The sequence below is a fragment of the Pimephales promelas genome, chromosome 15 (assembly GCF_988280905.1).
Source record: "Pimephales promelas chromosome 15, fPimPro1.hap1.1, whole genome shotgun sequence".
NCBI lineage: Eukaryota > Metazoa > Chordata > Actinopteri > Cypriniformes > Leuciscidae > Pimephales > Pimephales promelas.
The window spans coordinates 21,798,699-21,815,165 of record NC_142783.1 but is presented as its reverse complement, the minus strand read 5'-3'; the positions used below and the strand labels follow the sequence as shown (position 1 = coordinate 21,815,165).

Here is a 16,467-nt window from a genome sequence, read left to right as displayed (position 1 = left end):
GTGAGTGGGTGCCACACCCTTGAATAATAATGAGCTAATCATTGTAGTCTGTTGACAATTCAATGAAATGTGACTTCATGCTTATTGTGACACAAAATGACGATTTTTACATCACGATAAGCAGGAAATAAAAAACTTAAATCCTTATTCCTCCCATCTCAGGGGAAAATAAGGGCATAAACCATGACCATTCAAAAATATGACTGGGTTTCTAAAGATACAAAGCTTAATGCAAATGGGTGAAGTGACCCTTTAAGGGTGAGTTAATGATAACAGAATTATCATTTTTAAGTGAACTAATCCTTTAAGACTGCATTCTGCCACCCCATGTGGGAAATAAACGTCATCACTTTGAAAAAAACCCCTGCATAAATTATAATGCATTTAACCATTTATTTCCTCTTACACACAAACAACAGGCAGATAGAATATCCTTATTTGACAAAAACCAAACACACATGTACACAAGTTTCTGTCCTCTAAAACAAACCATGGAACTGCAAGACTGACCTGAATAAAAGCAAACCTGAAGTGTTTACTATGGTAAAAACTATAAATGAAACCCTGCAGTCAGAATGAAAGCGCAGCACATTTTACCTGTTAATGACAGGTACAGGAACATACGTTAGTACGTTCAGTGCATGATATTACACAAATTAGCATTGATGACAACATTAATCAGACTCAAATATGAATATAGTGTGGATATGAAAACAGTCTGTAAACTAGAATATCACTTAATGAATTGAATTTTATGTAGTAGTGGGTTTAAATTTTGTTTTGTCTTCTAATGCAATGTGTCAGACAGATGGGGAAAGGCTGCAGCCATGTCCAAAACAAGAAACTGAAAGAAAAGCACATTTCGGGTTAAATTTCCACTTTAGTGAGGGACGAGCGATCCTGGCACAAAAGCAATGTATGCATAAAACAACTTCTTGTTACACTTTGTAAAAGGAAAAAACATCTTCTATCATAATAAAAAACATGAGGCACCCTCTCAACTGGCTTACAGTCACAGCCAACAGCCACATCACACATGCTATTCCGATTTTACAGAAACATTTACAACCTGCCTGACACAAGCAAAAGCCAAATACAGTTTTTCCCCTCATGTACCAACTAAAGATAAACCACACAAATTGTTAATTCAAAACTTTTCTTGCAGAATCACATCAGTCTTCTTACACAATATACACTTCAAAAGTCTGTAGGGTAGAAGGGGAAATCACAGAGTGCTAATGACATCAAAATGCAATTCAAAGTCTTCAGTGCACAGGCACACACACACACACACACAAACCCTTTAAATAGAACAGCCTCTTGTTTAGTCTCTGAACGGAGGCAAAAATACGCATGTATCGTAACATCAGATCAGTCATCAAAACTGCTTCAAGTATAACAGGGTTGTATGAGGGAAAGTGTAAGGCAAGAGATACACTTCTACAGCTCCATACTACACATATACAAAATTGGAACTGGGATCCTTCAGGATTCTTCTGTCATTTCATGGCTTGAATATGATGTGGTTTTGAAATATCGACTGCGCGCTTGTTGATAAAGGATCTAAAGATACTAATGTCCAATTGAAATTAACAAAACAATGATGGTGAAACAGGAAGTAGTGCTTAGATTTCACAAAATCTATGATGGAACGACAAAGGTGATCACTGATCTGCTGAGTATAAAGGCTATCATTATGTGCGCACACACACATTACAAACTTGGTCGCTCAGTCCCAGTTGGAGTATGTATGTGTGTGTGCTGACGAAATCTGCTTCTTTTCCTTTCAGACGTGTCACAACAGCGCAGCATTGTGGAAGCATTGAGGAATGCAGAATAACTTGTTTTATTCAGAGGCTTTATGGGGTTTCCATGGCAACAGTCCACAGGCACAGCCCTACTGACCCAGTAGAAAAAAAAAGACTTAAGAACACAAAAGTAGTTAAAATTCCACATGTTTTATTCTCTCGGCTTTGTATCTCAGACTAAAAGTTTAAACCAGAGAAAATAAATCCAAGAAGTTCAGCCTTACATAGAGAGTCTGCTGAGAAGGTCTGGATAACAGATCATTTCCTCATACTGATGTCATCATCCTTCAGAACGAATTTCTTCCTCAATGCTTCAGATATAAGAGAGGCAGAATCTTCCTCCCTCAGTGAGGTGCACCCACGGTTATATCTGAATACAGTGCACAATAACAGTATTCACTATATAATCAATAGCAATGATAAAATAATATATATTATTATGATTATTGGTCACAAAACACAACATAACTGTCTAAATGAATTAATGAAAATTTCTAGCCCTTATGGTTTAAAAGTTTAGCATAAACATGAGCTAAACTTTGGACAGATGGTGGCGCTAGAGAGATTGGGTTAGAGACTCCAGATTTCCTATGGTAACATGAGACCATTAAACCATTCTATGTGCCAAATTCTCTAACTTTCCTGCAAGCGTTTCTATGGGCTGCCATAGACTCAATAAGTAGAATAGTAATATAATATTAATACAATAATGAATATTAATACAAGGCCTTTATTAATAAAAGGCCTCCACCACCAAATTTCTGCACAGTCAGTGTGTCATGCTGGTGTTGAAACAGTGCTCACCTGTCCTTGCTCATCTTCATGCGGTTCATGTCTTTCAGGATGTCCATTACATCAGCAAAGCTTGTCGATTTTGAAAGAGACACTGTGTCTTCCTCCGGCTCTCGAAAGTCCATAGTAGGGTGATCAAGATCAAAAGTTGCAGATGCTGTCATGGAAACTGGCGGCACAGGATCAGGCACCAGCTCTGACACCTCCTCCTCTTCGTCCTCTTCTTCCTCCTCTTCTTCTTCCTCTTCTGTGACATCACTAATGACAAAGGAGGCTGTGGGAGCAGCCTGGTAAGCAGCAGTCTCAAAAGGAGCCATGGAGAAGCCCACACTAGTGTCATCAGGGGACAGCAGGTCAGGGGTGATGGGGTTCGAATCTAAAACGGGTCAAAAATTTCATGAAGCACTACAGGTCAAAACATTTAAGCAAATACATTTCTGCTACTGCATACTATTCTCAATTTTGAGTCTAAAGCTAAATACATCATAAGTATTAACTTGCCAATGTAAAAAAAAAAAATGATTTAGTCAAATACTCAACCTGATTCTGAAGCAACGATCTTGGCGATCTGGGCTCGGAGTCGAGTCAACTCATCTTGTAAAGCTGTGGTGCGGTTTAGAGCAGCAACACCTGGTTTCCTCAGACCCTCGACTCGCCTACCTTCTCGTCTGAAGTTGGGCACAGACGAGTTCCTGTGCATGATCAGCAGCGGTGTTGGCCTCCACTCATGCCTTAGGGGACGTGTGTCACTCCTGACAAAAAGCAAGACAGCATTGGGATAAAATTAATTCATTTGATATTTTAGTGAGGATCCAACACTAAATTCAAATTCTACTCTAAATCATACTAAACACCATTAATAAAGCAGTCAAATAGGAAATCCAGTGCACTAGCATGGCTAGCAGTCTTACCTCACTCTGGCATATGTCTCCTCCTCATCATCTGCAATCCAGGCAATATCTGCCAGCGTAGGCACCAGTGGGCCATCCAAAGAGCGCATTGGAGGAAGGCCTGGGAGTTCCTAAAGAACACAAGCAGAAAACAGACAGATTTTGTATATGTATATATGGTTTCTTTCCTCAATCTTAGTTCTTAGGAAGTTTAAACAAACAAATAAAAATGGACTTCATTTGATAAGTCTCATAATTTATAATTTCATTGATAAGTCTTCATAAAAAAAGGTCACACCCCAACCCTAAGGAAATCATGGGAAAGACCCTAATGCAGAGCTTGTTGAATAAAATCTATATATCAGCCCCAATGTTGGTATATATACACACATAAATAAAGGGGTGGGATTACAATACATTTAGAGAGCAAAAACTCAAACACCGACCCATCTTCTGCAAAAATGACTTCAAAATTATTTTTTTGTTAATATGCTAGTTTAATATGCTAGTTTATATGAACAATGTTTATTCCCATACCTGGAAACAAGCCCTGGGACAGGGTTTAAGAGGCAGCGTAGAACCAATTCGTCTCACCACACTACGAGTTGATCCATGTGGTTTATTTTGCCAAATAGGGATTACCTCCTAAAAAGCAAGTAAACAAAATAATAAGTATTTTATAAAAATATATAAACACTGACAGAACATAAATAAAAAAGCACTTTTAGATGTTTATTTACTTACTGCTTCTGTCTCCATTTTTCTGAAAGTGAGCACTTGCAGCCTTGGATTGTACAGTGGTGTTTTGATAATAATTATAGCACACTGAACATGTTCATCTGGGACGAGGGTTCCTTTGCCTTGAAAAATTAGCAAGTAAAACATAAAATTAAAACAAAAATCTACACTTTATGTGCAACACCACTGTGAATGCAAATCAAGAAATCATAAGCACAGTGAGTGATTGCCTCATTTGTGTTAGTTTCTGTAAATCAAGTGAATAAAGTAAATAAAGCTTTGAGCAGTGTAAGCAAATCAATAAGGTTATGACGAGCAATTGCTCTATTACATAATGTAGCTTTATACGTAATCAATTAAGTAAATGAACTGATAAGTTGAGTACTAAAATTATAAGAGTAAAGAAATAAATATGGGAAATTAAATGAACAGACGATAATGTTATATACGTTAGCGTTATGCGATAGAAAAGAGTAACGGTGCAAATTGTGCACATCAACAAACACAATAAAACCTCAAATGTAAACAAGGAGGTAAACAAATCAAAGACGTCCTGTGACCCTAATTCGTTCTTTTAGCATCACAGCTAACAAACGACCTCATATGTACTGCTGCTAATTATGCATTTAGAAAACAAACAAGACATACCGTGTGTGGTCAGATTAGTTCGGTTTATTTTTCTGCACTGGTGCAGATTATTATGGTCTGTGTGTTGTGAACGTCCAAGCCTCCTTTCTCCCGGTTTCGTTAGCTGTTTAGCTGTTAGCCCACCAGCGCGCCCCCGGCTAATTTTGCCTTAGGAATTTAGCAAGCGGTGCATGAGTCGGAAGTGCGTAAGGTAACATCATCCTGTGCAAAATAAAAGTAATCTTGCACACAGTAGAAATATACTGCTTAAAATATAAAATATACCGTTGAAATATAGATATATATTTTTAATATAAATGTAAATATATTTTATATTTGATATGTTTACACAATTTTAAATACAGAAGAATTTGGTTTATTTAAACTACTACATAAAAACAAAATAAAAGTCACCTGGGAGATGGAACTGCATTGAAGCAAATGTAGATTTAGAAATTCAAATATTTTGAGGAAGATATTTTTAACTGGTACATTCTGCAACGACATTTCGATTGTAATTGGGAATTTTAGCGAAAGGGAATTGAGCGGTCCTATCTATTATTTAATGACTGGTGACAGATTCACTGCAGAGGAATCAAAACACATGACAGTGCATCATTCGGAGCGTCCCGATCAGCTGGTCTTTATATGGGATCATTAAAAACCAAGGTAAGCTGAACGCACATATTTGGTGATTTTCGAACTCATTTTTAGTTCCAAGTTTAAAGTAATACATAAAACTTGAGCACTATGAGTGGTCCTTCAGTGGATACTGCTGACGAATTTTAATCGGAAGAGATAATGGATTCCGAAAAGATATCGTTTATTAATACTGTATATTGTGGATTCTAGACACATAAGTGCGAAAATGTGTTGCATTTGGGGCCTGGAGCAACAGCACTATCAACAATCCACACCTTGTACTGTGTTTTGGGCCTGATTATTACTTAAACATTAAATTACTAAATTTTAAAGCAGCTCTGGGTATTTGCTGTAATATTGGCCTCAAGTAGACCATTTTGAACGAATCTGTCTTATTTACAATATGCATTTCCTGAATATTAAATGGTTGTATTTTGACCGAAAGAGATTGATTTGTTTCAGTCAACTACGCTTTATTGGCATTATTTTCTATCCTTATAAAATGGCTGAAGTAACAGAACATAGTAACTGAAGTATTGAAATACTGCAGAAAATAAAGTATTTGTAAACATAGATGCAATGAATAGTAAAACTAAATAAAATTCCATAATATTTATAATTTATTATGGAATATATTTATAATATGTATAATACTTGTGTGTATATTTGAATACAATGAGAATGTCTTGTGCATATAAAAATGGTTTGTACAAAGTAAACCACCCATTAGCCTACAGACTCCTCTTCCTCTCATATTGCAGGTTTCCTGTAAAGTGCAGAGAATGCTGATGAGAATGGAGAGAAGGACTTCCAGGAGGAAGAATTCCAGATGCCGACACAGCAGTGGGCAGTCGTTCCATCACTGATTCCTGTACTGGAAGGGTTACATTTTTTTGACTGGTCAACTCTCAGTTTTAGCAGTGAGACCTCATGGACCACAGAGCGCAGAGAGACAAGAGCAGGGCTAGCTACTTTGGAAATGTTAAGAATAGGTAAGGTTTGGTTGGGAGTCTTGGGACTTAAGGGATAGATAAAAAAGAAATCATTAATGTGTAGCTTATGCTCATATAGAGGCCTGTCATCTTGTCTTTAGACTGGGATCAAAGCTGCCGGCTGGAATTTCGCAGTCTCCAGGCTTCATTACAGCTCAATGTTCCATTGGCGCTCAGAGTGTGCTGGGGAACAGTGTTGGGCAGGAGTGTGGCAAAGGAAATCACCAAATCCGAAACCCCAAACTAAGACAGTACTATCTAAAGGGTAAGTGAATGACTATCAACAATGATTGACAATTAGCTTCTGATTTGTTAGGCACCTAACCACACACCTATACATAATTCAGTACTGCATGAAGGGTTTACACTACCGTTCAAAAGTTTGGGGTTGGTAAGATTAAAAAAAAAAAATAATTAGAAGAAATGAATACTTTTTTAATTCAGCATGAATGCATTAAAATTATCAAGATAATTTCAAAAATTTTAAAGTGACAGTAAAGACATTTACAATGTCACAAAATATTTGTATCAAATAAACTTTCCATTCATCAAAGAATCATTGCCATCACAGGAATAAATTACATTTTAAAATATATTATAGTTCTAATACAAAATACTAGTAATAATTTTAAATAGTAATAATTCCCAACTGACATTAAAATCCCAACTGACATTTTGTAAATGGTGATGATTTTTGTTAACATACTTAGATTCAACTGTGACTCACAAACACTGGTTTAAAATCACAGTTCCTGCTTACTAAATGTACTCAGCATGTTTGTAGTTTAAACAGCTGAAGAAACAAACACATCTGTTTTCACTCTAGTTACTTGTATGCATTTTGAACTGTTTTTGCATCTATCTTCATAGAGGCGGCATTTCCAGTCAAAGATCCAATAACAAAGATTTTGGAGTCATGCAGAAACAATGAACACGGAGTGAGTAAAGTTTTTAAGCTTATTTACACACTCCATCGCCTTCGCCTTCCTGTTGATATATGATAGAAGTCTCCATATATATAACTGCCAACACTGTCATTCCTTGCTATCATATACTGATAACTTTGGAACAAAGGTTACTGAAACACCCCATGCTGTTTTGTCAAGCTTTAAAAGATCTTCAATGAAACTGTTTGATGGATAATTCAAGGAGAACTTGGAAACTTTACAGCAAATGTAATGGGAGAATGCCGACTGCGAAGGCTTTGGTAACTGATATTTTATTATTTAAAATCAATTAATAAACTAGAAATCATAAATTAGGCTAATTTGATGACCCAGCCAAATGTTTCTGTTCAATTTCAAACGGGCTTTTCTCTTTTCAAGTTGATGTCCATTTAATTGTATTACACAGAGACACCCTTGAAAATACATGACGTCCGTTGTTATTCAAGCTTCACCAGATGAAATGTGTAACAAGAGCATAAACAATCCTCAGATTCTCAGTTGGACCTTTCTGTCATTTGGAAACAAACTGACATTAGTTTGCTAGAAAAGTGTGCTGGGTTTAAACAGTTTCAGAATAAAACACTGGGCTGTTGGTTTAAAGATAAAACTATGCAAATCATTAGATACCACTACCAGTATAAGTAATACATGTTACCACCATTATTTGCATGTCTGGATACAGTTGTCTGTAGAAAAGCCATAGGGAATGAAGAATTTCGATGGTCAGATATTACACTGTGCGCAGTTCATTGATTGGTGGAACATTTGTGGAGCAAAAAGAAGTCCACCTTTCAGTTAATGATGTGAATAAAATCAGAAATAGAGATCAGAATATTTTTTGCAGAGGTTTTCTTTTTATGGTGTCCGTATGTACTTTTAATTATGCACATTAATGTATTATACTTCATTTTATTATATAATAACGTTCAAAAGTTACATTTTTTATGTTATGTTCATTCTAATGTGCTCTCAGTTCCCACAGGTAAACACTACAAACACTAGTTTTTATGGTTTTAATTTTGTTATTTAAAAGAAAGTAGCAGCTAAAATCATATTAATTTTTATTCTTTTGTATAAGATCTCTCGGGACAGAACATGACAAAGGAAAATAATCTATGACAGGAAGTGACAATGTCATGTGATCCCATTTGCATGAATTATGCATCTTTGTGATTAGCTAATAGTTTCTGGGTGCTGTGACTAGATCCAGACATCTGATGTCACAGAGCTATGAATAAGGAAATGAGGGGATGTACAGCATTGTGGAAAGAAGGAAGGGAAGTGAAACTGCTCTCAGTGTGACAATGTCTTTCCTTATGCACCACCTCAAACAGTTACCCAAGAACAAGGTCTCAAATTCTACGGCGACAGCTTCTGACCCACATCCGAGACAAGAGCACAGCCTTGATCCTGCGCTCGACATTGGTGTTGTGGGAACTGCAACTCTTGTGTCTCCTTCCACGGATGCGGAATATGACAAACTGACGGTGAGTGAGTAAAAAATAGTGTGTTTACAAACCTTGGCGCTTAATGAATTGGGGTTTAAATAGTGAACAGCCAGACAATTCTCAGTACAGCTTGTTTGTAGCATTAATTCTGAGTTTAAGCTCTTTGTGATAGTCAGTCAAACTGTAATGTAGTGACTCACAATGGCTTCTCTTCTACTGTTTTGTGTGATGTCACTCGTAGGATGTGGAGGCAGTTCCTTTACCTGATGGAAATGTCTGTCTATTGGCTCTTCCATCTGAATGCTCTCAGGGGGAGGGACCAGCCGCAGTGTCTTGCCTCAAACTGTTCTCCCGTTACATCACAGACAGAAAGGTGACAATGTTAGGTTTATGTAACACTGTTTTATATTCCATTACATTTAATAAAATAGAGCATAATCAACTTGAGTTCTGACTCACCATTTTGCTTGTCTCATTAGGGTGTGGTCTCTGGAATATTGCTGGTGACGTCCAATAAGATCTTCTTTGACCCTCAGAAGTCTCACCCACTTGTTCAGGAGAATGGCTGTGAAGAATATGTATTCTCCTGCTCTGTGGATGATCTTGCCTCAGTGTCCTTCTACACAGATATCTCTCACATTCACTTCAACAAGACCACATACAGGTACTTTCTGCTTCACTGCTTGAATATATATATATAAAGCTTGATAAAAATGGTCATTTTAGAAGAAAATTTCAAATGGCATTTAGAGGCTTTTGCATCTGAACTCTTCATATATATATATATTAGAGGTGTGCATTGGCACTGCCCTCCCAATTCGATTTGGTTATGATTCACCAGGTAACAATTTGATTCTATGATGCATTGCAATGCATCAAAATTCTACTGCACACAACAAGGCAAATGTTTCATTGATCAAATTTTTCTTTCAGATTTAACAGTTGCAAGTCATCAAAAAGCAAAACAAACAGCCACAAGAAAACCCATCAGTCAGCATTAGAGGCCATTCCCGCTCCTATGTCCTCCGTTTCACATGATCTGACAGCGACTCTGGATGCTAAAGAAGAGGATGAGGCAGTTGGAGAGACTAGGGACATGTCTGAAGCTGAGGAAATGCTAACATCTGCTGCTGCTACTTTCTGTTGTGGAGGACCAGACAGTGTTCAGAGAGGAAACAAAGAATATGAATTCTGTGACAAATCCGAACAGCGGTCATATTTGGAAAGACAGCTGTTAGGTAATCAAGATTTTTACTCAAGAACTTTGACATTTAACTTGTACTGACAGTGACCACTCTTTTTTTCATCAGCCAATCCACTTAGTTATCTCTCTTCACTCATTAGGTCCTAGCCCTTCTACATCTAGTAGTGGTATAAACAGATCTATGATGTTTGTGAGAATTCGACAGAAACTGCAGCATGGGAAGAAAAGGGCTTTCTCTAAACCTAAAGTTTCTTCAAGAGACACCTGGTTCACTATGCAGCAGGGAAGGTACTTAAGCCTTACCTAGACTACCAGTACACAGCCTGCTTGAAATAAACAGCTAAACATGGCAGAATGTTTTAATTAATGTCCTGATAATGTTATAGTACTTGAACTTAACTGTGAGGTTACTTCATCTCACTTTCTTTTTCTTTTTCCATTTCTGCCTTTTGATTTTGTGCTGTAGCTCAGATGAGCTGTACGCTTATATGAGCCAGCATCGACCGGACCTGTGCATCCTGGAGGGAGGTGAGGAGGATGAAGCAGAGCATGATGAAGAGGATTTTGTGCTTCTCGATGATGATGAGGAAGAAGAGGGTTCTCCACGAGAAGGCCAGGCCGGAGAGGACTGGGAGGTCAGTAATTTTCTAAATGCATGGATTAAATAAATACATTGAGATAATACATGCCAATAGAGCAGGAATGAAAATAAAAAATGCCTGATTTGGTTGGAATATGCAGAGGATGTTTTTTGCTCGCTTTAATCATACTAAAACTAAAACACTTTGCATTTGTAGATACAGACATGGTAATTCACTGGTAGAATATGCTTAACAATATTCATGGACTTGTAATGTTGCTTCTATGACAACCAGATTACTCACACCCTCAGTATATCAATCATGGTCAAAGGTCAAGAACTTGAAGCCTTATTCTGACACATTCAGCTCAGGTGATGTTCAATTTTTTTTTTTTGGTTTTATAAAAGTAAAAACTCTTTTCATGTAACCTTAATGTTATAGTAAGTCATGTTTATCAAAATAAAACTGAGGTCCACTTAATTGGTATTTAAATAGTATAGGCTTATGTTGAACTTTATGCTTGTACAGATGGTGCTGTATTAAGCAGTACATAAAGACTTGAATGAAAAGTGTTTTTGTTGTCTTCATGAAAACATCTAAACGTCAATGTATTTGACAAATATTGCATCTTATGCACTTCATATGTGATAAAGTACACAAACATCTCACAAATGTCATGAGAAGAAGCAGAAAGTGTCCAACTTCGGGTCTCCATTTTTAACTCTTCCATGCCCACGACTGGCAGATGAGATGTCACTTATTGGTGGAAGCTTGGTATAGTTAGACTCAAGTAAACACACCTAATGATTTGTGAAGGATCATGTGACTGAAGACTGCAGTAAATCCAGCTTTGCCATCACAGTAATAAATTACATTTAAAATAGATTAAATTACAAAACAGTATTTTAAAAAAAAGAATGTATAAATAAATAAACTTTAACCGTAACCTTAATCTTTAAGTGTTAACTATAATGTAAATATTTTTTAGCTTTATCTGTTATGTTTTAGATCTTGTTGCATCTGCATTAACCTGGAGACTTAAATCATATTTTCACAAATATGTTTGTATGTTAGGGAATTCAAACATGAATAAAGATGCTGAACATTCATTCAAGGTTTTCAAACATCTACATCTGTAAAACTACTGTTTGGAAGCGTTTGTCTCTTCAGCTCAGTTATTGGCAGTAGCCTATAGTTATTTTCGTGGTGCTCTATATTTTTCTGTAGAGTAGAGCGTGGTAAACTTATCATATAATTGGATTTATTTGTGTGATAGATAGGACTGGATAAAGAGTGAGTGGGCATTCGTAACTTACCTGTTGTGATTCGTGAAATATGTGTGTCTTGCATTATAAGAAATATATAAGATTAAAGTACTTACCAGTCATATCAATCTTTGTAAGAAAGAGCGCCACCAGCCGTGACCGTCCAAACAGCAAACACTCGCGCGCGGCAGTGACGTCATCGCACGCAGTATCGCGCGCGTTGGCTTCGGAAGGTTTCGCGCGTTCATGTTTTTACAGTCTGATTTTCGCAACCAATATGAGAATGACTAATTTCGAGAAAATGGTCGCGGACCAAGTCCGTCGACATAGGTACCTCTATGACCCGATTATGCGCGATAATACTGACGTTCAAATTATTAAAAATGCATGGAACGATATCGCCGCTGCCACCGGAAAAGACGAGGCAGATTGCCGTAAAGCGTGGAAGAATTTAAGAGACAAGTTTGTGAGGATCAAGAAGAGGGTCTACACAGGAAGCATTGATCCAAGTCCATACACGATCACGACAGAGCTGGAATGGTTAAGCCAATTTGTTAAACATCGGGGAAAAGGCCCAAATGTGAAGGTAAGAAACACAAATTATATTTAATTCCTTTTTTTATCGCTATAATATGCACAAATGCATATAGTTAGGCATTTCTTGCATGAATGTTGCTAACTTCCTATGTAAAACGATCGAACTGAACGAAACGATTACTGTGTTCTCAGACTAGTGTGGAATGGGATGCCCGAGTCCGACACTTGTTATAAATAAATAGTCGGTTTCAGTAATAGTAGTAATATGGTACTGATTAATATGGAATTAAATATTTGTACTTCTATTTCATTGTGGCTTTAATACTCAATATTTAAAAAAAAAATGTTTTATTAATATTGAATATAGTGGTTAGTTGTATACATGTTTGAAAACTATACCTATTGTTTAGTACGTTTACAACATCTTTTAGACCTGAATGTAATTCTCTACTTTTCTTGTTTCTTCGTGTAAAGGAAACATATAAAGTGGTCTCCATCGAGGAACAATTGAAGACAAACAGCTTCCCAACCTCTCCGGCATCAGAAACATCAGAGACTGTGACTTCTGCCATACCTCCACCCCTGTCCCTCATGCAATCATCGCCGCGTCCTCCCACTCCATCCACTCCTCCACCCTGTCCATTACCCAAACGCAGCTCCTCGCCTTGTTCAATTTCAGCTTACCCTACCACAAGCATCTCATCCTGTTCCAATGCCTCACCATCTTCTTCTGACTTAATGCCAAAGAGAATGTCTACCACTGAGGAAGCCTTACTGAAGATACTGGAGCAGCTGGACTGGGAGAGGGAGAGGACCATGATGCAGGACACTGAAGATTTCAGATTCGCTGCCGTCATTGCTGACATGTTGGCAAAAATTGATCCTCAGCGGAAGCCTGAGGTTAAATTCAAGATCCATCAAGTATTGTATGAAGCTGTTCAAAAAACTCAAACATAAACAGCATAATGTTTTCACTGAGACATATAAATATATATTATTTCACAGATGTAAATGTTTATGTATATTAATAAAAACTTCAATATTCAACTGGAGTTTGATTTTATCATTACTTTATCAAAACAAAAGTTCTTGTAAAGCAAATTCTGAGTAAGTAGTACTTAAATGTGAAGACAAATTAATTCACAGGTTAAAAAATATTGTAGATTTTCATGCAGTGGAGTTCTATTGCACATGGCACACCATGAATGAGCAAATTGGTTTAAACCTCTCATATACCTGTCCAGTGCTCCTTATTATTAAACTAGAAACTAGTAGTTAACATGCTTTCATTATTTATAGGTGCTAGTTTAAAGTTAAACGCTTTTTATAAAAACATTTTTTAAAGAAGTCTCATATTTTCACCAAGTGCATAATTATTCCTGTGATGGCTGATTTTAACCAACCATTACTCCAGTCTTCTTTATCACACAATCCTTCAGAAGTCATCCTATGCTGATTTTCTGCTCAATAAAACATTTGTTATTATCACTGTTGAAAACATTTGTGCTTTTTTAAATAAACTGAAACATTTTTCTTCAGGATTCTTTGATGAATAAAAATTTCTCTGAAATTGAGTAATGGTAAGTTCTGTTGTGAAACTCTAGAGGTTGATGGGTCATCCTTTTTTACATTTTTAACTACACGGAACAAGTTCATTGGTTCCTGTCGCATCTGCAGCCAATGAGCTTGCTGCTCAACATTTAAATGTGCGGTAAACAAGTTTTGAGAATCATTGTTGAATATTTCATATTTCTGCAGAAGCAGTAATAATCTACAATACCACCAATAATCAACAGCAGCATAGCAGAGCTATTCTACCAAGACCGACTACATTAACATTGTCATATTAAGACCATGCTAAAAATCTTCATTTTTATGATAGAAAAGTCTTTTTCATTTTTCATCAATTTAATGCATACTTGCTGAATAAAACTTAAAATCCTACTTACCCCAAACATTTGAACGGTAGTGTATGGGTTGGTGAGTCATACGCATATTGTTCCTGTACAGATGGTGTCAGTGGAGGAGAGTGGGCTGAAAGCTTCTGTCTCTACTGAACCAGACGGTTTGAGTAACATACTGAAGCAGAGTGTCATACTGGATGCCCAACAAGTTAGAGAGGTCAGTACTCACACACTTCAGTATACATGAATACTTATGCATGGTCATGCAGTTTTGGAAAATTAAGAACTGATCTTAATCTGGTGTGTGTAATGTGTAGTAAAATATGTAGCATGCATCTTCTCTCAGATCTCTAGAGAGCTGCCTCCACGTACCATTGGACGCACGTGGCAGCTGTCCTACAGCACGGACAAACACGGGGCAAGTCTCAAGACTCTATACAGAAAACTCAGCTCTACCGACTCGCCTGTGCTGATAATCATCAAGGACCACAACCAGCAGGTCATTATTTCACAGCTGGTGAAGTGGACAGCTGAGGGTCATGGGTTACTGTTCAATTGCAATATTCATTCCACTTTTAATTTTGACCCAAGTTGGAAATTTTGTTTTCGTAAATGTCTATTGTTATATGAGTGGTTCTAATTTCCACCTCAGATTTTTGGGAGCTTCCTCTCACATCCTCTGCACCCTAGTGATGCATTTTATGGCACTGGAGAGACCTTCCTGTTCCTGTCTCACCCACGCTTTAAGGTACATATAAAGACTAATTTGAGCAAATTTATTATCATTGAGGGAAACAACTGTAAATATTTATGAGATCAAATGAAATTCTCAATGGGAATTTCTTTTAAACACGTCTGAGATTATTTTTTATTACATTTAAGTGTTTTCGATGGACTGGAGAAAACTCATTTTTCATCAAAGGGGATTTGGACTCTTTTGCCATTGGAGGAGGAAGGTACATATTAATATTCTGCATATCTCTTGTCTTTTATTTTAGACTTGCAAATGTGATTTGTATAAGTAAACTTAATTTTTTGTCTCTCTTCATTTCAGTGGTCACTTTGGTCTGTGGGTGGATGAGAGGTTGTTATTGGGCAGAAGCAGCCCCTGTTTCACCTTTAATAACTGCAGCCTGTCTGAGACAAACGACTTCACAATTTTGGATTTGGAAGCCTGGACATTTGGCTGACTCATGCTCCAAATAATCATGATTTAGTGGGAAATATGAGACCTGTAAATGAAGGCAAAGAGACCCTGCAAACTGAATATTCTTCCTGAAGTGAAGTCAAGGGAAGAGTTTTGCACCAATGGATGAAAGCTCACCTATCATCTTTACCACTTAAAAGAAAGCCTGTTTCGTCTTGTGATTAAGAGATTAAGATCCATTTGGGTTCTTTTCATTATTTAAATGAGTGCATTTCATCGTACAAGAAATTACATCTCAAGTTGAATTCTGGGACAGAATGGAAAACTATCTGCCCAAATAACCTCTGAATTGTATGTGTTCATACTGGTGAGGTCAATCATGGATCCCACATTATTACTGCAGCGCTAGTTACAATGCGCATGTTACTTTGATGAAGAAACCTTTTCTATCTGTGTTAATGTATAACAACTTAAATAAGCCACAACCTGACTAAATGGTACTGATTAAAGCCTCACCTGCTGTTAGTAAGCTAAGCATCTGCAATACACAGTAGCTTAGGCATTAGTTTAAATTTCTGCTACACTTTACACATAGAAAAGGTTCCTCGTCACTCAAGCCAAAACAAAAACAAGACTGAAATGATTTTGGCTTAAAAACCACACACAAACCTCAGAGCTGCATGTTTCATGTCTTGAGACTTTTGGTGTCACAATACTTTCTTAGACATTCACAAAGTCTTAAGCACTTCTGTGGATGGATTCCTAGCCTGTAGGAAAAACTCTTTCTGCAAAAAACTCGAACAATGGTAATAAAATCAGTTCACAAAGATATCTGTACAAACAATGGCTCTAAATAAAGGTCAAAATATAAATTAGTCATACAAGACCAATGCAATATTTATACATGTGAAAATGCAGTCACTCAATATTGAAAGTGTTCATTAA

At 36.9% G+C, this 16,467-nt stretch overlaps 3 protein-coding genes across 4 annotated transcripts; 2 read left to right on the top strand and 1 right to left on the bottom strand.

Moving 5' to 3' along the window:
* Positions 1-379: 379 nt before the first annotated feature.
* Positions 380-5,075, bottom strand: mtfr1l (mitochondrial fission regulator 1-like). Of its 2 annotated transcripts, none has more exons than XM_039650559.2 (8): positions 4,877-5,075; positions 4,235-4,350; positions 4,028-4,135; positions 3,512-3,621; positions 3,141-3,352; positions 2,613-2,976; positions 2,033-2,178; positions 380-1,900 (listed from the first exon to the last, which is right to left on the bottom strand). In XM_039650559.2, the coding sequence occupies exons 2-7, from the start codon at positions 4,247-4,249 to the stop codon at positions 2,067-2,069; spliced, it is 921 nt and encodes a 306-aa protein (XP_039506493.2). In that variant the 5' UTR covers positions 4,250-4,350; positions 4,877-5,075; the 3' UTR covers positions 380-1,900; positions 2,033-2,066. The 2 variants fall into 2 exon arrangements, with proteins under 2 accessions (XP_039506493.2, XP_039506410.2); XM_039650476.2 differs by having other exon boundaries at positions 380-1,897.
* Positions 5,076-5,250: 175 nt separating this feature from the next.
* LOC120462143 (oxidation resistance protein 1A) lies at positions 5,251-16,301 on the top strand. Its single transcript, XM_039650669.2, has 15 exons — positions 5,251-5,524; positions 6,259-6,489; positions 6,591-6,754; positions 7,360-7,427; positions 8,771-8,923; positions 9,126-9,257; positions 9,364-9,548; positions 9,818-10,122; positions 10,229-10,376; positions 10,555-10,723; positions 14,482-14,592; positions 14,722-14,874; positions 15,028-15,123; positions 15,258-15,331; positions 15,430-16,301. The coding sequence occupies exons 2-15, from the start codon at positions 6,428-6,430 to the stop codon at positions 15,563-15,565; spliced, it is 1,956 nt and encodes a 651-aa protein (XP_039506603.2). The 5' UTR covers positions 5,251-5,524; positions 6,259-6,427; the 3' UTR covers positions 15,566-16,301.
* Positions 12,197-13,523, top strand: LOC120462367 (uncharacterized). Its single transcript, XM_039651027.2, has 2 exons — positions 12,197-12,520; positions 12,946-13,523. Exons 1-2 carry the CDS (start codon positions 12,212-12,214, stop codon positions 13,426-13,428), a joined length of 792 nt encoding a protein of 263 aa, XP_039506961.2. The 5' UTR covers positions 12,197-12,211; the 3' UTR covers positions 13,429-13,523.
* Positions 16,302-16,467: the final 166 nt, after the last annotated feature.